The following is a 26,404-nucleotide window of genomic DNA, read 5'->3' on the forward strand; positions in this document are numbered from 1 at the left end:
AAAACCCACCTCTGTCGTCAGGCATGGGGGAATTGACATGTTCCTTCCCCCTAGGCTTATAAAATTTATGTATGGTATGCTAGTGTGTATGACTGGTTTTTAACTTGTGGTGTTCTTAAAATTAATTTAATATTGGATTTGTCTTGTATTGCTGTTGCTGTGAGCCGCCCCGAGTCTGCGGAGAGGGGCGGCATACAAATCTGATTAAACTAAACTAAACTAAACTGTCATCTAAATGGCAGGTATTACTGTTTTGTGGCTAGAAGGGTTTTAAAGAAACCTGCATAAAGCTAGACTATATTGCTGCCTGATAATGAGATTATGTTAACGGAAGGGTTTAGTTTAATGAAAACCTTCCACGGGATAGGGATACTGATTTTCATTGAGCTGCTCTTACTAGTCACATCTCTTTTTTCAATTTCTCATACTGTTCTGTTCTTCAAAAAAAATGACATCAGTAAGAAACAAAAGGAAGAGTAATGTTCCCATAAATATAATAGATCTGAGCTGCAAATATCTGTATGACCACTAGATAGCAACAAACAATTTGTTTCTTTGGTTCTTTTGTTAACAACTTGTATGCATTATCCTCCTCCTTCTCCTCTACCACCCCCACCACCTTTGGGTATCATGGGAGATACAGAGTTCTGGCTTTTGCTCTTCTGGCAGTTTCAACCATTGTTAATTGATTTTTTTGTGTCTTTGATGTTGTCTGTCCATCTTCTAGGTCTGCCTTATGTTCTTGACTGATTGTGTGCATGAGATTTGCTAAATAAATCTGCTCATTAATGTATTACCTGGCTTTGTTTGAAGATCATTTAATAGCTTCATTTTCTTTGTAAAGGGAAAAAAATAACTCTAAAATGCAGTACAACATATTAAATGATATAAAATGGAGATGAAAGAACAGTTGAGATCTGTCAAATATCTGGACGATCACACCAAGCTTTGATATTGTTATTGAACAGAGGAGGGAGAGGAATAACTATTGTTCAACTACTATTCAAAGAACCATTTGGCCCAGATTAGCAATTAATTTGAATTGGATTATATACTTGACTTCAGATTTTGCAGATGGAGTCAGCTGCAGATGCTTTCAGCTTTCTAGTAAAAATGAAAGCTCTTCATAGTCTGGGAAAGATTACGCACATACTGTGTAGGACCTGAATACAAATGCTATAATTTCCAGCTGCAGCTACTTTTCCTGGCTTCTTCTGATTGTTTACCCACTTATCCTAAATCAAAAATTTATCTCTCTGGAGCAACAGAGTGGGGGAATGGAGGAGAAAGTGCATATTAATTGACTCTAGAATTCAAATTGGTTACATTAAAATAGATCAAAATCTAATCAAGATATTTCAGTGATTAATAAAATGTGAGCAGGTTGAATTATGTTGAACTGAGTATGCAGATATTCATCAATGCATAGAAAACATATTTAAAAATACTGGAAACTAAACAAACATAGTAAGAATTATGAATAGTGTTGAGGAAGAATAGAAGGCATTATGTATCTAAATCAAATCCAGAATTAATAAAGATATTTTTTCACATGTCTGCTGCACAGATAAAATAAAAAGTATGAAGCAATGTCTGTCTGTCTGTCTGTCTGTCTGTCTGTCTGTCTGTCGTTCTTGTATGCCACCCAATTCCCGAAGGACTCTTCTAATGAATGAGAACAATACATAAAAACAGCATAAAAACCATTACTAAAAACCCAGCCAAACGTACATGCGCATACTAACATTCCTAGCCAAAACTAGGATTCCATTCACTCAGCGGTCCCAGGCCTGCTGGAAGAGCTAGGTCTTCACGGCTTTACGGAAAGATGGTAAAGGTACAATCTCTTGAGGCAGTTGGTTCCAAAGGGTCAGAATCCCCCTAGAGAAGGTCCTTCCTCACAGGCCTGCCAGTCAACATTATTTGGCTGATGGGACCTGGAGAACATGGGACTCCGGGATCCGGAGAACACAATACAATAATATTGATACCACAGAGAATATTGACAAAAGAGGCATTATCTCTTCTCATCTCTGTTCCCTAACCAAATTCAGCCTTTTCCTTTAGTTAGTTGAAAAAATTAGTGAACAAAAGAGACGTGAATGATGAGGACAGGACATTTAATTTTCCTAAGAAAAACAAAGTTGAAGAATTCATATTTGACAGTTGTCATTCAACTGCTACAAAGTTACCCTGTTTTCCTCAAAATAAGACATCCCTTGATAATAAGCCCAATCAGACTTTTGAATGCATGGCAGTAAGGCCAACCGCTTATTTCAGAGTTCAAAAAATATAAAACAGGGTCTTATTTTTGGGAAAACATGGTAGATCTGAAAAAGATATCTACTGATATATCTTTAATCCATTGTACTCCACTGGCTTTATGTGCATATTAAAGCCAGGAATAAAGCAGAATAATGTTATTATGAGATTGTAATCCCCACTAAATTTGGAGCGGAAATGTCCTTAGATATTAAATGATATATTTTTAATTAAGTTGTAAAAGGCTATAGATATTTGTCATAATTGAGATATGCAGAACTTCTCAAAATTTCATATGGGCTATTGTAATTTTAACCTTATCTGTCATTAAACTGTGTTTAGAAGAATACTGCATTGTAACATTTTTAAAATGAAGAACCAGTGTTGTTAGCTATATCATATGGCAGTGATGGTTGTGCAGAAACATCACACGTGGACGTGTGCATACTTGTTGGGGCCGCACTCTGGAAAAGCCGAACTTCTAAGTTCTATCATGCATGCGTGCCCAACTATCTGCTGACCAATGTGCATGTGCAGGCTGGTTTTCAGCAGTGCCACATGTGCTAAGGGATTGTGCTCTGGAAAAACCAAACTTCCGAGTTGTAGCATGCATGTGGCACAACTATCAGCTCACATTGGTTTTCAGCACTGCTGTGGAGGCGAAGGACAGCTGATCGTTGTGTACACACACGCATCAGAAACCTGGAAGACAAATAGACAAGACTGTCAGTGTCGGGCGACATGGCTTTGCATGTCATTTTGGGCACATATTTGATAAGTTCATCATTTCAGTCATATGGCAATGAGAGATTAAATTATAGCTAGTCCTTGACTTATGACCATAATGGAACCTACCTGTTACAGTCATACATTGCGACAAGTGTAAAATGGATCAATCACACGACCGAACGGACATTACAACCTTTTGGGGAGGTGAATGTTACTGTGGTGGTCGTTAAAGGAACCAATGACTCACAATAGTTGTGGTTTTGCTAAAAAAGAGGAAATAAATGCTGGCATTTGGCAAAACTGTCATAAAACATGGTACTGTGAATACAGGATGCTCCCAACAGTTGTAAATGCGGCCTGGTTGCAAACTCTCGAAATTTGGTCATGTGACCACAGGCATTGGAATTTTGAATACAGATTGTAAATGGCTCCCGGATAGATCCATTGTAACTTGAAACAGACACTAAATGAATAGAATAGAATTCTTTATTGGCCAAGTGTGATTAGACACTCAAGGAATTTGTCTTTGGTGCAGATAAATTCTATATCCGCAGACAACGTTTCTTTATGAATTTAGTTATATATGTAGCAGCACTGAGAATTCTTATACTCATAATGTGTGGCCAATCTTGGAAATCATCCTTTTTTCAAGGCAAATACAGTGGTACCTCAAGATACGAACCCCTCATCTTACGAACAACTCGTGATACGAACCCGGGGTTCAGAAAAAATTTGCCTCTTCTTACGAACATTTTTCGAGTTACGAACGCCAAACCCGAACGTCCGGGTTCGGCGTTCGGAGGCTCCTGGGAAGCCGCCCGGCTGTTTTAAAAGGTGACCGCTGGGCTGGGGGGCTTCCCAGCACCCCCCGAACCCCGAACCCGGAAGTTCGGCAAAAGTTCGGGGTTCGGGAGGTTGCGGGGAAGCCCCCCAGCCCGGCTGTCACCTTTTAAAATAGCCGCGTGGCTTTCTAGGAGCCTCCCGAAGCCGAACGCCAAACCCGAACTTCTGCGTTCGGCGTTCGGAGGCTCCTGGGAAGCCGCGCGGCTATTTTAAAAGGTGACAGCCGGGCTGGGGGGCTTCCAAGCAACCTCCCGAACCCCGAACTTTTGCCGAACTTCCGGGTTCGGGGTTCGGGGGGGTGCTGGGAAGCCCCCCCAGCCCGGCGGTCACCTTTTAAAACAGCCTTCTGCCGGCCACGGGCGAGGGGCGAGGGTGCCTCCTGCGGCGGAGACATTTGGGGTTTTGGCTGGGGGAAAGGCAGGAGTTCCGGCGCTTCGCCTGCCCTCCCAGCCAAAAGGCAAAGCCGTGCAGCTCCACAGCCGCCGAAGGAGGCTTAACCCCACCCCTGTGTCCCACCTATCGCCTGTGGTCGGCAGAAGAGCGGGGGCAGGCAGGAGGCAGTTCTTCGGCGGCTGTGGAGCTGCGCGGCTTTGCCTTTTGGCTGGGAGGCAGGTGAAGCGCTGGACCACCTGCCTTTCCCCCAGCCACATTTGCCTTCCTCCACCACCAGCGGCATCCAGCTCCTCCTCTTCTCGCTTCTTTACAAGATGACAGCTGGGCGGCGGCACGGAGGCTGGAGGCGGCGCCTGCTGCTTGCTCTCCTGGGGGCCCCCGTAAAGATCACCTTCGGGAGCTTCCCAGCCAGGTCTCTTCCACGGGGCGGTGGCTGTGGCTCCCCCCAGTTCTCCCACGGACCTCTTCCACGCACCCCCGCCGCCGCCAGCCTCCGCGCCGCCACCCGGCTGTCATTTTGTAGAGAAGCGAGAAGAGGAGGAGGAGCTGGATGCTGGTGGTGGCGGAGGAAGGCGAATGCGGCTTGGAGGCTGGGAGGGGGGCGGAATATGGGAGGAGAGAGGCAGCCTCCATGCTTTTCTTTTGGCGGAGCAAGAAGCAGAGGAAGAGCTGGATGCTGGTGGTGGCGGAGGAAGGCGAATGCGGCTTGGAGGGGGGCGGAATATGGGAGGACCTCTTCCACGCACCCCCGCCGCCGCCAGCCTCCGCGCCGCCGCCCTGCTGTCATTTTGTAGAGAAGCGAGAAGCGGAGGAAGAGCTGGATGCTGGTGGTGGCGGAAGAAGGCGAATGCGGCTTGGAGGGGGGCGGAATACGGGAGGAGAGAGGCAGCCTCAACGCTTTCCTTTCGGAGAAAGAGCTAAGTGGCCAGAGAAAGGGATCAATCTAAAAGCGCCGCTGGGCTGGGAACGTCTTTGGGCAATTAGCTAAAGAAAGAAAAGCGTGGACGCTGCCTCCCTCCTTCTCCCGTATTTCGTCCCCCTCCTAGCCTCCAGGCCGCCGCCAGGCTGTCATTTTGTAGAGAAGGGAGAAGCGGAGGAAGAGCTGGATGCTGGTGGTGGCGGAGGAAGGCGAATGCGGCCCGGAGCCTCCCGAACCCCGAACTTTTGCTGAACTTCCGGGTTCGGGGTTCGGGAGGCTGCTGGGAAGCCCCCCCGCCCGGCTGTCACCTTTTAAAACAGCCCCCAGGCGGCAGCGGTTTTTTGCGGGTTTTGTTGTTGTTGTTGCACGGATTAATTGACTTTACATTGTTTCCTATGGGAAACAATGTTTCGTCTTACGAACCTTTCGTGTTACGAACCTCCCCCTGGAACCAATTAGGTTCGTATCTTGAGGTACCACTGTACATGTTTGTTTAAAAGTTTCTGAAAAATATTAATACTGGTTTCACTAATGATTTCTAGGAATTCTAAAACACAGAGAAGAATGAAAATGTATGTGACTTTAGTCTACCTGGGTTCCTCTGTTGTGTATATTTTCAAAGAAATTATCTTCAATTTACTATGTCTGACATGTTTCATTATTTATTTATTGAAATTATATTGGTGCCTATTCGCCCACAGCGACTCAAGGCAGCTTACAGAATATCAAATGACATGAAATATAGTTTTATATTTTTAATTACAATAGAGTTCGGGGGAATAATCTTTTGTACTGGTAGCTTTATCAAATATGCACCTCAAGGGCAAATCAGTCATAGAATGCAGAAATCGATAGTGATTCCATTTTTAGATTAAATAGGCGTTGATTGCTTACCTGAACGCCTCTTCTCGTACGGTGAGCGGGTACAGCAGTCACATGGGTTGCTCATGTCCAATCCGGTGGAACTGAGCCTAGTGTTAAAAAAGCTTGCCGGATCCGCCCCTTCCCCAGAATTCGCGAATCCATAGACTAGGCTCAGCTGTGAAGCTCTGTAGTGTTCAACTCTTATTGTTAGAGAAAGAAAGGTTATAGGAAGATAAAGAAGACACATACAAGGGCGGGAAGTGACTGCTGTACCCGCTCACCGTACGAGAAGAGGCGTTCAGGTAAGCAATCAACGCCTATTCTCCGTACTGAAGGAGCGGGTCCAGCAGTCACATGGGACATACCCAATAGATGGTCCCTAGGGCGGGGTTAAATTGCTATCGTGAGAGATAACGGATTGGAGTACCCTTCTGCCGAAGGCAGCGTCCGCTGAAGCATAAGAATCAATCTTGTAGTGCCTGATGAAAGAATTTGGCGAGGCCCAAGTGGCTGCTTTGCAGACCTCCTCCAACGGGGCTTGAGTCGCCCAAGCGGCCGAGGTGGCTGCGCTCCTGGTGGAATGCGCTGTGATGTTCCTTGGAACTGAGAGGGAGGCCGACTCATAGGCTTTAGATATAGTCCCTCTGATCCAACGGCCTATTACTGTAGAAGACACTTTGGCACCCATGACTCTGGGGTGATAGGCTATAAAAAGTGCTTCTGACCTCCGAAAGGGTCCTGTGCGTTGGATATAGATTCTCAGCGCTCTAATGAGATCCAGGGTGTGCCATCTAATTGCCAAGGGATGGTCTCGTTGGAGGCAGAAGGAAGGTAGAACAATATCCTGAGTTCTGTGGAACATGGAACTGACCTTGGGTAAGAAGGTGGGGTCCAGTCGCAAGACTACCTTGTCCTGATGAAATTGACAAAGGTCCTGCCTGATTGAGAGGGCAGCCAGCTCCGAAATGCGTCGGGCAGAGGTAATAGCCACCAGGAATGCTACCTTAAAGGATAGGTACCTGAGGGATGCCGATTTTAGGGGTTCGTATGGTGCCTGCGTGAGGGAATGGAGAACCCGTGGCAAATCCCAGGATGGATACCTGTGGACCTTAGAAGGTCTGAGGTTGGCTATGCCCTTGAGGAATTCCTGAACTTCTGGGAAGGATCGGAGAGGCTGTCTGCGGGGGCCCCCTAGGACAGATGAAATGGCAGCCAGATGACGTCGGAGGGTGCTGGTGGAAAGACCTTTGTGGAAACCTTGCATAAGGAAGGAAATAATTCTGTGTATGGGAATGCACAGGGGAGATAGGCCTTCCTGTAGGCACCACTGGTGAAACTTGGACCACGTGTGGTCGTAGATTCGATTGGTCGAACCCCTTCTGGCCTTTAAAATGACCTCCACTGTATCGGAGTCGTGACCACGCAGTTCTAAGTCTCTCCTGATAACAGCCAGGCGGTGAGGTGGAACCACTCCGGGTCTGGATGGAATGAGGCCCCCTGTCGCAGCATATCCCCCGAAACGGGGAGTCGCCAGGGGTCCTGGACGGACAACTGTTGGAGATCCGCGAACCAGGGCCGGCAGGGCCAATGAGGGGCGATTAAGATTACCCGGGCCCTCTCGGTGAGGACCTTGTGAATCACGTCCGGGAGAATTGGAATTGGAGGGAATGCGTAAAGTAGGCCTGGAGGCCATGGGCTCCGGAGGGCATTGATTGCTTCCGCTCCCGGGGATGGAAATCTGGAAAAGAAGCGAGGGAGCTGGGCGTTCGCATTGGTCGCGAAGAGATCCAGAATTGGTAGGCCGAATCTGAGGCTGATTTGATGGAACAGATCTTGATGGAGATTCCACTCTCCTGGGTCTATCGTTTCTCAAGATAGCCAATGCGCCTGGACGTTGAGGCTCCCCGAGATGTGGTCGGCTAGGAGCGACCGAAGATGTTTTTCCGCCCAAAGGCCTAACTTGAGGGCCTCCCTCATGAGGGCCCTGGATCTCGTGCCCCCTTGTCTGCAGATATGGCTTTTTGTGGCAATGTTGTCGGTGAGAATGAGAACGTGCCGGTTGGGAATGCGAGGAGAGAAATGCTTCAGAGCCAGGGATACGGCTCTTAGCTCTAGCCAATTGATAGGCTTGGAAGCTTCCTCCGGGGACCACGTGCCCTGGGCTATCATCCCCTGGGCGTGGGCGCCCCATCCCGATAGACTGGCATCTGTGGTGATGACAAATTGATCCGGACACCTGAATGGGGATCCTTTGTCCATGGCCGGAGACTTCCACCACTTGAAGGATCTGCGAACACTTGGTGGGATGACAATGCGACGATTTGAGTTGCTGTGCCCCGATCTCTGAAAGGGTAATAGGAGCCACTGAAGTTCCCTAGCATGAAGGCGAGCCCAGGGAATGATGCCTATGCATGACACCATCTTCCCCAAGAGGGAAGACAGGGATACTATGGATACTGAAGGCTTAGATAAAATGCAAGAAATTAACTCCCCTATACTGAATTTTCTCTCAGGAGAGAGAAAAACCTGAGAGGATTCTGAATTAATAATGGAACCCAGGTGTAAGATGGATGTGGAAGGTTGGAGATGACTTTTATCAAAGTTGATGGAAAATCCATGGTCCTGAAGGACTGACATGGTGATAGAAAGGTCTGAATTCACTTTCTCTAGGGAGTTCCCATGAATCAAAATATCATCAAGATAACATAAAATGTGGATTGGGGACGCCCGGATATAGGCCGCCAGAGACCCCAAGAGCTTTGTAAAGACCCGAGGGGCCGAGGAAAGGCCAAATGGCATCGCCCTATACTGGAAATGCCTGCCTTGAAAGGAGAAACGTAAAAATTTTCTGTGGCATTTGGCTATAGGAATGTGGAGGTAGGCTTCAGTGAGGTCTAAAGAGACCATGAAATCTCCTGAGTGAATGGCGGCCAAAATAGAGGATAAGGAGTGCATCTTAAACTTCCTATATTTGATGAATAGGTTCAGCTTCTTTAAATCCAAAATAGCTCTCCAGCCTCCGGAGGATTTAGGAACCATAAATAGGATGGAATAAAACCCTAGGCCCTTCTGACCGGAGGGAACCGGTTGAATGGCTCTGATGGACAATAAGTGAGAAATGGCCTCCTCCATACGGTTACAATCTGAGGAGGACCTGGGAGAAGGGCAGGAAATAAAACGTTTCGGGGGGGGAGAAATAAATTCTAAAAGAAGACCTGTTTGAACAGTGTCAATGACCCAGGGGTCCTTGGAGGTGAGACGCCAATTTGAGGCGAAATGGGCTAGACGGCCACCTATGGGAATTGAGGAAAAATTACCATCTAGGTTTCTTTGAAGCCCTGTTAGAGGACGCTCCCCTTTGGAAGCGAAAACCTCTGCCCCTGGAGTTCCTACCTTGGGAACGAAAGCGGGGGGAATACTGACCTGGAGATCTCTGATAGGACGCCGCTTGGTCTTGCTGACGCCCTGGGCGACGAAAGGACTGCGTTTTGGCAGCCTTTTTGGTGGTTGGACCCAAAACTTTCTTCTTGTCCGTGGTTTCCGTGAGGAGTGGATCCAGAAGATCACCGAAAAGAAGGTCGCGTTTTAAGGGTCCCAGGGATAACTGCCACTTCTGGCGTACTCCCGCTTGCCAAGGACGAATCCATAGGAGTCTTCTTGCCGTTGTAGAGGCTGCAATAGACTTAGCAGAAAATCTAGTAGATTGTAAAGTGGCATCAGCCACGTACTGGGCAGCTGCAAAGACCTTGTTGAAGTCTTGTTGACCTCTCAAGTCATCGGGAGGAATATGCTGTTGCAGTTGGCGAAGCCACAGAAGCATGGCTCTGGAGAAGAAGGAAGCTGCTGCCGAGCTTTTAATGGCCCAGGAATCTGCGGTGAATCCTCTTTTGAGCATTTGTTCAATCCGCTTGTCCTCTGGGCGAAGGACTTCCTCTGCTTCGCCTGGCACAGCAGCCGCCGAGTGAAGGATCTTGACAGGTTCATCCGGTTTAGGAAAGGATAGAAGCTCTTCATAGGAAGAGGAAAGCTTGTACAATTTTCTGTCCTTGGTTGAGGGATTAAGCCCAGAGGCTGGGAAATCCCACTGCTTAAGCAAGGCATCTTTAAACAATTTAGGCATAGGAATTACCTCGTTATCCTCCTGTTCCTCTGTGAAGTAAGGTAAATTCTCCTCTGGGGGATCAGTGGATGTGGAGGCCTGTTTCTCCTGGGCCGCCAATCCCGAAGAAATTCTAGCTTTGAGAAGGAGAGATTTGAACAATTGAGAAGGAAAAATAGTAATTGGAGAAGGAACCTTTATTTGGGATTCCTCATCATCTGAGAGGCCTTGAAAGGGATCCTCATCCTCCTCCATATCCTCATATTCGTCCTGAGAGGAATCTGAATCATCCTGAATAGGAGCTCTAACCGCTGGGGAAGAACCCAAGGGGCGGGAGGGACGAGGAGGAGGAGGAGGTACGGGAAGCTCATTGATGGTGGAGAGTTTAGCATCAATGGCCTTGGACAACACAGAAAAAATAGATTGGAATTCAGGAGGTAAATTAGAAATATCAGCAGGAATGGCAGAAGAATCCCTGAAGGCCTGGGAGGATCCTGGCTGGGGGGAATCTTCGATAATATCTGGTTCCTCTGGACCTATTCCCCATAGGTTAGGCTGGGGTCTGTCTAGGTTTGGCTCATCCAGAGATAACACAGGGACCCCAGAAGGAGGCAGACTAGAAGCCTCTGGGGGGTCTTGACTACTGAGTACTTGGGCCTGTACTTTCAAACGCTTTGCTGATTTGTCATGGATTCTTTGTAGGGCTAGGTCCCTTCTCTTCTCAGCCCTGGTGACCTTGGTCGAGGGGCGGGCCCCAGAAGAAGAGGAGGTCGAGGCCTGGGGGATACTAGTAATCTCATCGCCTGTAGGCCTGGCCTCTCTGGGACCTTTAGTTGTGCCTCTCTTGGGAAAAGTAGCCATAGTCTGATAATTAACAGAAGACCAGGCTGAGCCAAAAAACTGAATAATTAGGGAGAAGATTTCAAAGCCTTCCCAAGAGGAATGGATCCTGCTCCGAGGCCTCGGAGCTGCTGAGACTTGAGGGCAATCTGGGCAAACCCAGAGTTCGTGTCCCCAAATCCAGCGTGGCCAGCCTCCCTAAACTTAATTTAAAGTAAACCAAGGCACTCTGGTTGGAGGCTTAGCCGGTGGAGAATTAAGCCTGAGCGTCCCAAAGCCCACTCCGGGATCCACGCGGTGGACTGAGGCCTACGCGGCTGGCAGGGGGCCAACTCGAGAGGCCTAAATTTTAAAAAGGGCGCGAAGGCCTTCGCGCCGAAAAATCGCTCCGAATAGAATTCTTAAAGGGGAAGCGATCGACTAAGTCCAGGAGACTAGAACAAGCGTCTCACTCCGCAGGAGGTATTTCTTAAGCCCTTTAACAATAATACAATAATGATTTTATTTTATATCAATGAGTCAATACTTGCACCAAGACCTCCAGGCCAAGGGATTAAAGGAATCCACAAGCGGCAGCGGGGATCGTAAACGGCAAAAACAGCCGGGGGAAAACGAAACCGCAACTTCTCCCAAAGAAAAAAGCCGAGCCTCAAACGGCTGGCGCTAATAGTGCAAGTAAAACAAATAAGGATAAACAGTCTTACTACTTTTGAAGGAAAAGATCGAAGGGAAGGTGTTAGAATGTTGAACGAATGTTGAACGAGCTATCACAATACAACCGCAGGATATGCGAACTGAGCGAATTCAGGGAAGGGGCGGATCCGGCAAGCTTTTTTAATACTAGGCTCAGTTCCACCGGATTGGACATGAGCAACCCATGTGACTGCTGGACCCGCTCCTTCAGTACGGAGAATAAAAATTGTTTCCATCTCACTTGTTGATCTGCATAGAATACCATATTAAACTCCCTTTCTATGACCCTGTAATTCTTTAATTCGAGGTAGAGTTGGGTGACTGGATGGAGCTGAGCATTACTGACCGGGTGCCCTTCTTGATGCCATGTGGAGTTCTTAGCAGATATTTTTTTCTTGGCACCCTGGGAGAGAAATATCTGCTGTTACCTAGGATTGAACTCTCAACTTTCTAAGTGGGAGGCGAGTATCAGCATCATTAGGCCCCTTGCCACTCCTCCATAGAATGCCATATATCCATCTTAAAAATGCTGGGGCAATTGCAAAGTTGAAGCATTGAATGATTTTGAAGGACTGACTGGAATGTATGGCAAACTGGGCAATTGATCTGAGCAGATTATTTAGGCTGTATTGACAAGGAATATGACTGACATGTAATAGGGAGGAAAATAATTTTGTATGTTCATTGGAAGGAAGAAGTTTCTTAGAATAAGTGCAAATTAGACCATAACATAGTTATACTTGCAGACATACAGTATAGACTTAAATAATGAAGGTAATATTCTTTCTGTTCACAACTAAAATGCTAAAATATAGATTGTACACTTATCTTATACAATCTATCGTGTGCCTTCATATTTACTCTTAATTTGTGTGCCATATTTGGGAGAGGGTACTTATTAAGCATAATTAATATATTTAATCAACGTTTTTTCCCTATTAAATAAAATTACTGCACCAGTGAATTCTAGGTTAAATATAGTAGCCACAATTTGTCAGTGTATTTTATTAACTTGCAAAATTTTTCTTTTTGTTTCATGTATACTATTGTAATAGACAAGGGTAAAGTTATGAATAAACTTAGATAGCATTAATATATGGCTTTCACACTTCTTATAGCATGCTTCATTAGCCTGCCTGACATGCTAATTTTACTGTTGATTCCTATTCATACATACAGTATATTTTAGAAATGTAAGAAATAAATTAATTTCCACATGCTGCAGTAGCATAAATAATAGTTTCTGGAGCTTTGCCTTTCCTTTTCTAAATATGCGGAGACTTCTGAATATTATTGTGCTATAGAAAAAAATTATTGGAGATATAAGATCTTTTCAGCATTTTTATTTTGCTGTTGCTGCTATTTAAAGGCGAATCATCTGTAGAGACTTAGTAGCCAATATCAGCAAAAATTTCAAGATAAAAACTCTCACCTGCAAAATCTGAAAACCTCTGAGCAATTGCAGTTTCTACAGATAAACTTAAAATATCCTTCCAGATTATGAATAAGAAATAAATACATTTTGATTTGGTTCTCAAACTGAATGTTTTTACCATATTATTACAGGATATTATCAAAATATTCAGTGGAATATGGTTTTTAAAGGCCTTTATTCAGTTATTATTACATTGCATTCAAAGGTTCCTACCGTGTTTCCCCGAAAGTAAGACAGTGTCTTACTTTCTTTTTATCCCCAAAAGCCCCACTATGTCTTACTTTCGGGGTATGTCTTATATTGGAAAAAAATTGTCGAATTTTTTGTTTTAACCATAAAATTAACATTTATTAACAACCTGAACAGTATGGCGTGGGCAGGAGGCGGCGCTCATTAAGATCAGAGGGAGGTGGCAGACGCGGCGACGTATGGAGAGGGGGACGGTGCGGACGTGGGCAGGAGGCGGCGCGCAGCTAGATGAGAGGGAGGCGGCAATACCCCCGTGTTTCCCCGAAAGTAAGACATATGTCTTACTTTCGGGGTACGGCTTATATTAGCCGACCCCCCTGAAACCCCCGATACGTCTTACAATCGGGGGTGTCTTACTATCGGGGAAACAGGGTATTCAGTTTCTGTTCTTTTGATTAGGTTGAGATTATTTGAAATAATTGAAAATAGCTGAAAACCACTGCCAGTAAGCATAGGAATTAAATTATAGAGCAGTGTTCCTCAAATTTTGGGACTTCAAATCCCCAAATTCCTAAGCCATAATGGGGAAATTGACATCTATATATGTTAATGTTTCTGAGGTTGAGAAACATTGCTGTAAGCAGTACTTTATTATAGCCAAATGGCAAAGAAACCAAAATATAAAACCTAAAAAGTAAATTAATATAAATATACATATCAAATGATTTGTATGCAAAGATATACAGTGAGTTGTTCCAGCAGTTTGACAGTTCAATTCTCATCAGTTCAAGGTTGACTCAGCCTTCCATCCTTCCTTCCATAATAAAATTTTTAAAATTTGAATAGATTTCTTTCTTTCTTCTTTCTTTCTTTCTTTCTTTCTTTCTTTCTTTCTTTCTTTCTTTCTTTCTTTCTTTCTCTCTCTCTCTCTCTGCCCCTCCCTCCCTCCGTTCTTTCTTTCTTTCTTTCTTTCTTTCGTTCGTTCGTTCGTTCGTTCTTTCTTTCTTCTTAATCTAATTTATATGGGACTCTGGGCGGCTTGCAACAAATAAAAACAATTTTTGAACAGTTAAGCTTTTCACTTTTTTATACAGCTGCTAAAAAGAATAATTGTACCATCTAGTGGTGAAGTGTTATATTTACATGTAAACGTAACAAAAAAATTCCTAAACTAAATTCCATATTTCGTATTAGAGCTGTACTTGCTATGAAAATAACTTGTAAAAACTGAGTCAGACTTTATGCAAAATTAAATACCTCTACTTACTAAAGCAAGCAAAAAATCTGAAAAACGATTCAGTTGCTTTGAGAAATACACTCATTAAAATTAGTGCCACTGAAAGCTCTAAGATTCATTATGATTTGTTTATTCTGTGCTGTACAGTTTTAAGTTGTAAATTAGTTCAAAAATTATACAGTTGAAAAAGAATATTACCACCTTATAATAAATATTTATAATGAATATTTACAAGAGTTACATTTAGAGTAATGAAGTCATATACTGTATATGCTTTGAAAAAAATCTAACATTTTTACAATGTTGTATTTAGACATAGTTATCTTTATTATTTCATTCTGTAAATAATAAGCTAGTGACTCATCAAGCAACTCTAATAATCTTCTCTAAATCATCATTGATTTTTCTCTCTCTCCCACAGAAAGAGCTTAGTCTCCCTAGAAGAGGAAGCTTGTAAGTACATGTATAACTTCTTAAAATTATTGATTTAAGGCATTTTTTCAAAATGTTTAATTTGTGTTATTTTTCAAGATTAACCAAGTTTTTTGTACAATTAATATTGCTGCATGTTACCATTTATCATTCTCCACCATTATTTATGATGTTGTGGAATTGAATATGAATAAATTGAAAAAGGAAACAATACAGACTTCTAAAAATTACATGATTCTCAATTAAAATATTTCACTTTTTTAATGCACTAAAGAATATAAAATGTACAAAAAATTCATGCAGATTCATGATTTAAGGATTATCTGTCATTGTGGTTGCTTAGCAATGAAATAAAATTCTGTTCCTAATTGGGTTATACGAAAGTCCTAGAGTTAAACCTTAATCCTGGAATAAGACTGGCAATTGAGAATCATGATCTGAATACTGATTTTATCTTTTGTATTGGAATTTAATGGATTTCTAAGAGAAAAGGATATTGGTTAAGGCAGTTGAGCCATAGAGTTGAGGAACTGAGGCTTTGATTGCAATCTCTTTATTCTTGTACAATTATATAAAACCCTAATATGGCTTTATGCGCCATTTTATCCACATGGTACTATTTCGTCTTAACTCATCCATATCCTTATATACCCAGTCTTTCCTAACCATTCTGTATTTTATTAGCAATTTTAATAACATCACCTTTAACAATTTTAATAGTATTAATTAGCTTGTTTTCTTTCTTTTTTTTAGGACAATTTAGTATGCTTAGAAATGTAGGCTGGGATAGTAATATTATGGATATATTATATGATTTGAGTACAAAAATTGGAACATGATATAAAACTAGAGATCTGAGATACTGTAAATTCTGGTAAGAAATTTTGCTAGCTGAAAAGTTAGACAAATACAGTGATACCTCGTCTTACAAACGCCTCAACATACAAACTTTTCGAGATACAAACCCGGGGTTTAAATTTTTTTTGCCTCTTCTTACCAACTATTTTCACTTTACAAACCCACCGCCGTCGCTGGGATGTCCCGCCTCCGGATTTCCGTTGCCAGCGAAGCACCCGTTTTAGCACTGCTGGGATTCCCCTGAGGCTCCCCTCCATGGGAAACCCCACCTCCGGACTTCCGTGTTTTTGTGATGCTGCAGGGGAATCCCAGCAGCGCAAAAACGGGTGCTTCACTGGCAACGGAAGTCCGGAGGTGGGGTTTCCCAGTGAGGGGAGCCTCAGTGAAATTGCAGCATCACAAAACACAGAGGTCCGGAGGTGGGGTTTCAAGGACTTCGGTGTTTTTGCGATGCTGCAATTTCACTGATGCTCCCCTTGCTGGAAAACCTCACCTCCGGACTTCCGTTGCCAGCGAAAGGGGTGAATTTTGGGCTTGCACGCATTAATTGCTTTTCCACTGATTCCTATGGGAAACATTGTTTCGTCTTACAAACTTTTCACCTTAAGAACCTCGTCCCGGAACCAATTAAGTTTGTAAGACAAGGTATCACTGTACTGCATAGCGCATATCAAGTTACTATCTTGAATTGATATGTACTATCCCCCCCCCCCCCCCCCAAAAAAAAATACATAATGCAAACTGGTTGTTCGGGGTATTTTAAGTAAACAGAAAGTGGTTTAGAAGTGAGTGTACATGGGTGATTGTAGTGACTGTCAGTTTTTCCCTGATGGATACTAGTTTAATCTGAAAATTCCAAACTGACAAGAGAAAAGACATCAAATTCATATAGAGCAAAATGGCAGAAGTATTCATTGTGCTAGTAAAAAACAAACAGTTGCAACTCACAGGAGAAAGAAATAGGCATAGAAGCTCATAATTAATCTGTTTTTTTATCTGGAAGTTTTGCCTAAACGTTTCAGTAATTGAAGTTTAAACTCATGAGACATCATCATGCTCAGGGATATATTTTTAAATACTCATTTCTGTTCAAATGTGAAAGTGCTTCATCACTTTGCCCCCCCCCCCTCCTCAAAGTCCCACTGGAATTGTGATAAATATATGTATATACTTAACAGAAAAAGCACCATTCAGAAACTATTCTTAGTTCATGCTGCATATTAATTATGGTTACTTAACCGGTTCCTTTTAAATATTATTAAATATTAAATATTATGACCTATAAAGCCCTTCATGGCACTGGACCAGAATATCTGTGAGACCCCCTTCTGCTGCATGAATCCCAGCGGCCGGTTAGGTCCCACAGAGTTGGCCTTTTCCGGGTCCCGTCGACTAAACAATGTCGGCTGGCGGGACCCAGGGGAAGAGCCTTCTCTGTGGCGGCCCCAACCCTCTGGAACCAGCTCCCCCCAGAGATCAGGACTGCCCCCACCCTCCTTGCCTTTCATAAACTTCTTAAAACCCACCTCTACCGTCAGGCATGGAGGAACTGAGACATCTCCCCTTGCCTATGTAGTTTTACGTATGGAATGTTTCTGTGTATGGTTTTATATAAGGGTTTTTTAAGGTTTTTAATGTAAAATTGTTATTTTAGACTTAATATTAGATTTGTCATTGTATACTGTTTTATCACTGCTGTGAGCCGCCCCGAGTCTGCGGAAAGGGGCGGCATACAAATCTAATAAATAAAATAAATAAAATAAAATTAATGCTTGTAAAATGGTAAGTGGATTGTAAATGGAAAAATAGCTTTGTAGGTGAACAAATGAAAGAAAAATAAGAAACCATGTTTTCTGCATGTCACGTGACTCTTCCTAAATTGCACAGCCTAGAAATCATTTGGATACAGTTTGCTGCTAATATATCTTTCTGCATAAGATTTTTTGTTTATTTGTGTTGTTGTTATGTAGTGTTTATACCTTCTGTTTTATTCCTTGTCTTCAATTCTGTCTTTTTCCCTTAGCAAAAGCGATGATTTTCAAATTTAGTTGAGCTAATAACTTTCGGATTAACCACTTTGCCTGTTTTATTTTCTCTGTGACAGATTGTTTCCTTGATACGAAGCCTTGGTTTTACATATTGAGAAATGGGTGCATTATTTATGGGTGCATTGGCCTCTGAGTCACCTTCTTCTTGATATTTGTATTTAAATAAACCCTGAGGTTGTTCTATGACCCTTTGAATAGAATGGATGATGGACTTCCTGTATGGTGTTTTGATTATATTGGCTTTATTTCTTTCAACTTTGTTTTCTACTTTGGGGCTTTTATTGCTTTATGCTGAAAATCACCCATGTTCAGTGATGGGCTCTTGTGGGTATGGTCAAGTACGCAGAACTGGTAGAAATTTTTTATTTTTTTTATTTTTCCCCCTTTTGGGCATGTTTTTCCTATCACAGTAAAATGAGGTTGAATGTGTATAATTTTAGAAGAGCTGTGCATGTGTGTATGTGTACATACACATACAGTTTATATAGTACATAATGTATATTCTTATATGCCTGTGTGTAATATGCATGTATATATGTGGCATATACACATAAAATTAAATAGTATATTTTGGATGTTCAGTAATAGTAAATAGGGAAATTGTATCTCTTTGAGGCAAGGAGAGGCCAGGCACCCTAACCCTAACTCTTTACGTGAATGACATCAAATTGGCCACCTTTAAGCCAGTCACATGACCTTTAAGCCACATGATAGTCAAGCCACTCCCACCAGGTCACATGGCCGGCAAGCCACACTCACAAAATAAGCCACATTCACAATGTGGTAGTAAAATTTTTTGCAGCTCTTCACTGATTATCTTAGATTGGGGGTACCACGTATAACACACACACACACACACACACACATTTTTATACTAGTTATTTTTGAAAATTTAAGCTACTATTCTTTCTCTTTCAACCTTTCTGAATTTGTTGTTTCAACAGTTCAAACATCTCCAATTTTTGGCAACTTTATGGGCAAGTGCTATCCAAGCTACCCTGTCAAGCACAAATTCATTCAGTTGTTGGATGTTCATTTTTGTATCAGTTTTGATTGTTATCAGACCAGCTCCTTGCTTGCCCCTTGTTCTTGTTCCAGCAACCATTCCTATCATCACTGATTTCTGCAGAGAATTTGCACTCATGATATGATCAAAGTAAATCAGACATAGTTTTGTGATAATTGGCTTCTAAGGATGTTTCTGGTTTTATACAAATCAGCTCCTCTCTTTTGATTGCCCAGGAATTTACACCCTATTAGCACCACAGGGTCACTTTTTGATCAGTCATTCTTAGTGTCCACACCCATAATAATTATAGGAAAGACTTGCTCTATCTAGCATCTGCTTTTTTCGGAGAAGGGCGGCATACAAGTCTAATTAATAACAACAAAAACAACAATAATATCAATAGCTCTGTTTTTTCATATCTTACCCATTGTAATCATTGCAGTGTGGCCTGCGGTTATCCTGCATTTGATTTCAGGAGTAGAAGTGCCATAATGAACAATTTTTGATCCCAGGAAGATAAATTCTCAAACTAATTCAACTTCTTCTTTGTAGATTTTAAACATCTCATATCTATTTCAGCTGTTGTCATTATGTTTGCTTTCCTGATGCTAAGACACAATCCTGCCTTTTCACTTTCGTTCTTGATTTTCCAGATAATTTTTCAGCTATTCCTTATTGTCAATATCATCTGTGTACATCAATTAATTTATGGTTCCCCCCCCCCCAATCTTCACTCCAACATCAGGCAATTCCAAATCTAATTTCCACACAATCACGTTAGCCTATTCATTGAACAGAAACCATGCCAATATATATCCCTGTCTAACTGCCTTACTGATTCTGTGTTGCCATAAAGTATTCTCGCTGTTGCATCTTGATCAGTGTACAGTGATCTGATAAGTCTGATCAAGTGAGTTGAGATACAAGATCACCCAAAGACGCCCATACCTTACTGTGTTCTACATAGTCGAAAGCTTTTCTGTAATTCATAAAACACATATGTAGATCCTTTTGATATCTACATGCCATAATTGTATATGATTTTGTTTCATTGGGACAATGGTCGTGATTCTGTTGACCTAGAAAAAATTGAACCATGAGAAAGACTAAGTCCATGGGATACAAAACTGTTTAAATATATGAAAAATAATATTAACGAACAAGCAGTTATCCTTAAAAAAAATTAATAGAATTAATACAGAAAAAATTAATGCAGAAAAAATTAAGTGTACAATGCATTTTAGAACACTTACAATTGAGCAACTCTTTGTTATGATAATAGACACATATCAATGAATAATTGAAGGATTTAGCTAGGAAGGAGTTGATCTCCTTGAGTTAGTTATAAAAATAAAAAATGGGATATAATAAAACAATAAAAATGTACTACACACTCAAGATATTCTAATTTATCAGAGGCATATAAATATCTGCTATAATGACTGATAGATTTATATACATTTCTTCAGATGGTGGATTTGAGGACACTGATTAATAATAGCATGTATATAATTACCAATACTTATGACCAGTTATTTAACAAGAGTTTGGCATTTCAACAGTCTTGAAAACTGTAAAACACTTTCAGCTGATGTAAAATGCCACAACTCCTCCTTCCATGGTCCCATGATCACGTTTTCATATGCTTGGCAACCATCTTACATTTACAATTAATTGCAGTATCCCACAGTCACATGACAGTCTATCTCTCTGCTCTCTCTATTCTTTCTGCTGATTCACTGTGACTGATATAGTATGTTCTGTGTTAGTTTGATGTATTTGTAAGCTGTAATGTATGTCTGATATGTAAGACAAAGACAGGCTTGTAATATTATTGTATTGAGAGATATTGACTGTTTGAATATGTAGGACCAGACTGTTTAACTTGACTGTTTATTTGTTTGTTTATTTATTTATTCATTGGATTTATATGCCGCCAATCTCCGAGGACGTATGACATATGACTCAAGGCAGCATACTTGGACCAAAACTCTTCATACTCTATATAAATGATCTTTGCGATCACATTACAAGCAACTGCGTTCTCTTCGCCGATGATGTAAAACTCTTCAACACCACTGATAAAACAGCTACTCTCCAGAAAGACCTTGACTTTGTGTCTGAATGGTCAAACATCTGTCAACTCCAAATCTCAACCAAAAAATGTTCTGTCCTACACATTGGCAAAAAGAATCAGAATACCAAATACAATCCTAGGTTTGGAAAGCTTAGAACTACGCTGCCTTAAACACAATCTAAGCATAGCCCATAAAATCATCTGCTACAGTGTCCTTCCTGTCAACGACTACTTCAGCTTCAATCACAACAACACACGAACACACAACAGATACAAACTTAAAGCAAACCGTTCTAAACTCAACTGCAGGAAATACGACCTTGGTAACTGAGTAGTTGATGCATGGAACTCACTACCAGACTCTGTAGTATCATCACCTAGCCCCCAAAACTTTACCCTTAGACTATCCACTGTTGACCACTCCCGATTCCTAAGAGGTCAATAAGGGTCATGCATAAGTGCACCAGCATGCCTTCCATCCCCTGTTCTAATGTTTCTTTTTTTACTAATATAATCTATATGAATATTATATCTTTGTTTACCACCAATGCATACTTGACAAAGCAAACAAATAAACAACTAAATAAATGGAGCGCTCCCTATGCTGTTTCTAAAAAGAAACACTGATTGAATAGATCTGTTTTGCACGACTGAATAGTTACTGATATTTCCTGGATATCTGCTGCAATACCATGTTTTCGTGCATGTCCTTGATACCTCAAGGGTTCTTCTGCACACTCCTTAACAAGCAGCTGAGACTGTTACTTGATAGTCAGAAAGAAAGACTGATAAAGGAGGAAATAGATTCTTCGAAAGGATTCTATAATCTAAAAAGAATAAAATAATCCATAACATGTTATTGAATTTGAAGTCCTGTTTTTACCAGTTCATTCCTAGATTTGTTTTAGGAATCATAACTGTCAGAACACTTTTTCCATCTCTTGGAAGTCTAATAAAATAATAATTTAGGTTTGAATTGTATATTTGTTGTGGTTGGCTCTGGCCCAGCTCCTGCTCCAAGGAATGTGGAGGTGGATGCAGGGGAAACATCAACATGTCATAGGCCTGTTTTATTGCCGACAGAGTCAGGTAGTGCAGTTTCCTCGGACGAAGAAGAAGGTGGGGATGACTTGGAAGAGGGGGGCTTGGCACACAGCCCAGGAAGCCAATCTCCATTATCTTCAGTCGATTTGGATGAGGAAGTGTTAGACCCACGCATGTGCAGAATTATGCATAGAAGAGACGAATTGAAGAAATATTAACAGGAGATAAGAGAGGCCACCTGTGTTTGGGTGGGGCTCCAGTAATTAGAGCTGCTGATATAAATAGCAGCGTGCTGGCTTGGCCGTTGTGGAAGATTATCTGATTGTTGTTCTTCAGGACCGCGCCTTGCTGTTTCTGGACTTTGTTGATTTTTCACAACTTTGAAACCAAAGCAGAGCAAAGTGTGTGTGTTTCACTTCATGGAAGAAGGAAGGCTGTGACGCTCCTTCACAGCTGCTAGCTAAGTACTTAAGGACTGATTAAGGGGATTGTACAGACTACCAGATTGTTTTGGGACGAGTGCTCTTTGCAATACAAAAAGGGTGCTTGTTTCTTTTGAATTTTTGTGATAAAAACATTGTTTTTGAACTTTCAAGTGTGTTTGTGTCTGAAATTTGTACCCTTGAATTTTCGGGAAACTCATACCATAGAGCCCGGCAGAATAATATTAAGGTAGAAATCCAGAATAAGGAAGAAGGCATGACATTGTTCATGATTAACATTCAAAAAGAGATATCAAAAATTATCTCCAAACACAAAGAGCAGCTGCTCATAGCTTTGTTGGTAATCTGGCTCAGAGCAGTGCCCGAGTACTACTTTTACAGTGTGAGTTTTCATGTTGGTATGCAAGACTACTGCCAAATGTTTTTGCTCATGTGCCATTTCTCCCTGTTGGTTTCTGTTTTCCTTGCGGCTTGCTGAAGTGAACATTTGTCAGTGATTTGTTGAGCTGCAGTGTGATTGGTGGAGGAAGTACGCTGTAGCATTGCTGTGTGATAAAAAAAAGTCCAGTCCTTATTTAAGGCTTCATGGTCCTAATACTTCATACTGGTTGTCTATGATTTAGCTGTTTCGGGAAGTTATAAATACGTTTCAGAAAATTTATTTGAAAGCTTTTGGACAGCATCTGATAGTTATGAACAGAAGTTTACTGCACATAATATTTGACTGATATTTGGCCTTTGCTGCAAGCTAAGTATTGGATTTAACTGACTCTAAGATCTCTGGTTGTTGAAAAAAATTTAGTGTGTGTCGCACAGTGAAATGATGAAACGAAGAAGAGAGCGATTTGGAGCTCCATCTCTACGCATTCAGTAAGGAATTTTGGAAAATAGTTTTCCACGTCTTAACTAATCTTATTGTAATATTTGTTCCTAAATTAGTGTTTAAAGCATGTCCTCATGTTTTAAGTAGAAAAAAAGTACAGTTTATATGCTATTAGTAGTACAAGATATTTTCCCTAAAAGAATATTTTCACCTCTTCAAATAAATATTCATAATTTTTGTTAATTTTTATAATTAATAGAGGAATAATGTAGAAGTAATAAAAAAATAACCAGTCCTTAACCTAATATATTATAAAATGAGACAGTGTGTTTGGCTTTTTGTATTCATTTGCATAAACTGAATAAATATTGACTCTTAAGTTTTAACTCTTACAATCAATCGTGTGACTAATGATTCATAAAGTATTTAGTATAGTAAAAGAAATTGATACAGCAGTATCAAGACTAAATAAACTTTATCTGCATTTTCCCCTATTCAGATTTTTCAGATAAAGTTTGTTTGTCTCTCTCTATATACATCATCTTTTAGAAATAAATGAAAATCATCAATTTTTCTACAATTGGCCAAACATTAAGAAAGGTCCAGTTGCAACGTTGTTTTTACCATCTGCAAAAAAAATTGCTTGTGGTTTAGTAATGATTTATTTGCTTAGAAAAAAGGAAATGGCACCCATTCCTTTGACAGTTCTAGGCAATTTACATGTTACAATAAAAGTGAAATTCAAATTCTATCTTCACAATCAGCAACATTTAATAAAAAAATCTTCACAACTAGTTACAGTAAAAATGAGATTTGGTTCATTTCTATTGGCAATTTGTTGCATACTATGGGCCAAGTTATGGAGAAAAGGGAATTGGCCACGTGAGCAACAAAAGGCATGCCACTGAAGACTTAAATATAGAGAATAGATTCTATGTAGGCAGCCACTTATAATGTGACTGAATGCAAGTAGATTTATCATTAAATGTGAGGACAATATAGAGCACTCTTTCACAGTCTATAAATTCCAATTGCGTATTGAAACCAATTTTAACTGCTCATGCTTCCATGTGAGCAAGCTTTAAGATGCATACGGTCTAACTGACGAGCCATGGTCTTTATGTATAGCTTCAGTACTTCTTGTGTACAGTGTCTAATAAGACCTCATACACTAAGGAATTTTGAAGATGGAGATATATCTGGATAGGAGTGGATATATTATTGTCAGGAACATGATATTGTTTTTTTGAAAAGACTACAGATGTGAGATGATTTAGAAATTGACTCTTTCTGTTGTCAGAATCTCTTCTCCTTTCCTCTCCCACTGCCGAGGAAGCGATGTCCATCAGCATATGTTCTCCCCTACATCTGCTCCAGGTCTGCAACATCTTAAAATTCCACTTAGTGCTGATTGTGCCCTTGCAACCTCTCCTCTAGTATTTTACCTCAACCCACAACCTCAAAGCAACCCTGGTAGTCCCTGCCACAGCAGTCCACTTCAGTGGAGGTAAGGAGGAACTTACACTGGGAGCATTTGTGGTCTGGGCAACATTTTATGTGGAATATTTAAAACTTAAATATTATAGGGCACTTTTTAACATTCAAGGTAATGTCCAATTCATCTATCCAGTTGTCCCTCTTATTATACCAAATAATAAAGGCATATTTGGCTACATATTTAACTTGCTTCTTACTCTAAAATGAATTAACATTTCTTAATATTTTTCCTTTTTACATATTAACAAAAGCTGCTTAGGTGAATTTCAATCCATACTTTATCCATTCAGGTTTGCCTGTGGCATTTTAAAGGTTTTAATACTTTGTGATAAAATAGATTTTGTGTGTGTGTGTGTTCATGCTTCATTAAACAGTTTTAGATATGAGCCCACATCGTCTGCTGCATCTAATTGGATGATTTTTGCATCTGCTCCCTTAAAGCTGTGTAAGAAAAAATATCTATCTCTATATCCAAACCCCCCCCCCCCCATCCCTGTGTGTGTGTGAGGCACAGAGAGAGAGAGAAAGGGGGAAAAGGAGAACACAGGAGTTTTTTAAACTGATTGTCTTAATTTTCTCTATACAAACCCATAATTCACCCTAAAAAGAAGAGGCTGCTGAACCCTTCAAATGTTCTTAAGATGATTCACATTGTCGAAGAAAGACTGCTATTAAAATGTGGAAAAAGCCATTAGTACTGAGGAATGCAGTCTGGAGAATACATTAGGTGCAACCCAGAAGAATTGTTGAGACTTGGATAATATGAATAAACTGAACGCATATGACATGATGTGAAAAAAGAGGAAGAGAAAAATAGTGTCAACAAGTATCTTTTTAGTCTGAGACATTTACTTATTTAGACCGAGACATTGACATATCTGCCCCCTCTGGTGGTTCCTTGGGTTCATCCAGGTCTTTTCTCCATCACACTCACTCTCTGCATCAGCTGGCAATGCCAATGGCCCAGGGTATCCGGAGGGGTCTGGCTCATCCTTCTCAGAATCTGACATTACCAGAGGTGGATAAGGAGCACTCACAACAGGTATTGATGTCAATGGCACAGGAAATCAATTCATGGGGAGAATGTTTTTTCCTCTCACTCCGAGCACAGACAATGTCTAGGCTGATTGGTTCAGTTGCTCACATCTCAATCAGGCGGAATGAAGACTTCATCTGGAGATGTTTGACAAAATAGCTCAGTCGGCAGACTGACAGTGGACCTCTTTGCCAGTGCCCCAATGCTCAAACAACAAGGTTTGCCTCCCTGGGGGCATCAGGCATGTACAGTACACTCTTCTCTCATCATGGCCCAGGGGATTATTCAATGCTTTCTCCCTACTTGTGCTCATTCAACGAGTCATCCAAAAAGTCTTGAAGGAAGAGGCGGAGGTAATCCTCATTGTTCTATTCTGGCCACGCAGACCATGGTTCGCAGATCTTCAGTCTCTGTCAGTGTTAACTCCATTGAGACTGCCCCAGAGGCTGGACATGCTCAACCAGGAATCACTCTTTCATCCGAACCTCCAGTGGCTCAAACTGACTGCCTGACACTTGAGTGGGTCAGGCTGAGGTGGGATAGAATCCCAGAAAAAATCATCACGACCATGCAATCTTCCCATCGACCATCTTGTAATAAGGATCTATACTGCTATCTGGATTGCGTTTTGAAG

At 41.5% G+C, this 26,404-nt stretch overlaps 1 protein-coding gene across 5 annotated transcripts in view; it reads left to right on the top strand.

Moving 5' to 3' along the window:
* The window catches only part of MAST2 (microtubule associated serine/threonine kinase 2), a 175,337-nt gene that overhangs the window by 69,799 nt on the left and 79,134 nt on the right, over positions 1-26,404 (top strand). For all 5 annotated transcript variants that reach the window (XM_070745794.1, XM_070745793.1, XM_070745798.1 and 2 more), the window contains exon 4: positions 14,925-14,956. In XM_070745794.1, the coding sequence (XP_070601895.1) occupies positions 14,925-14,956 (32 nt within the window). The remainder of the gene's footprint in view (positions 1-14,924; positions 14,957-26,404) is intronic.

Source organism: Erythrolamprus reginae, chromosome 3, assembly GCF_031021105.1.
Source record: "Erythrolamprus reginae isolate rEryReg1 chromosome 3, rEryReg1.hap1, whole genome shotgun sequence".
In the NCBI taxonomy this organism is placed as follows: domain Eukaryota; kingdom Metazoa; phylum Chordata; class Lepidosauria; order Squamata; family Dipsadidae; genus Erythrolamprus; species Erythrolamprus reginae.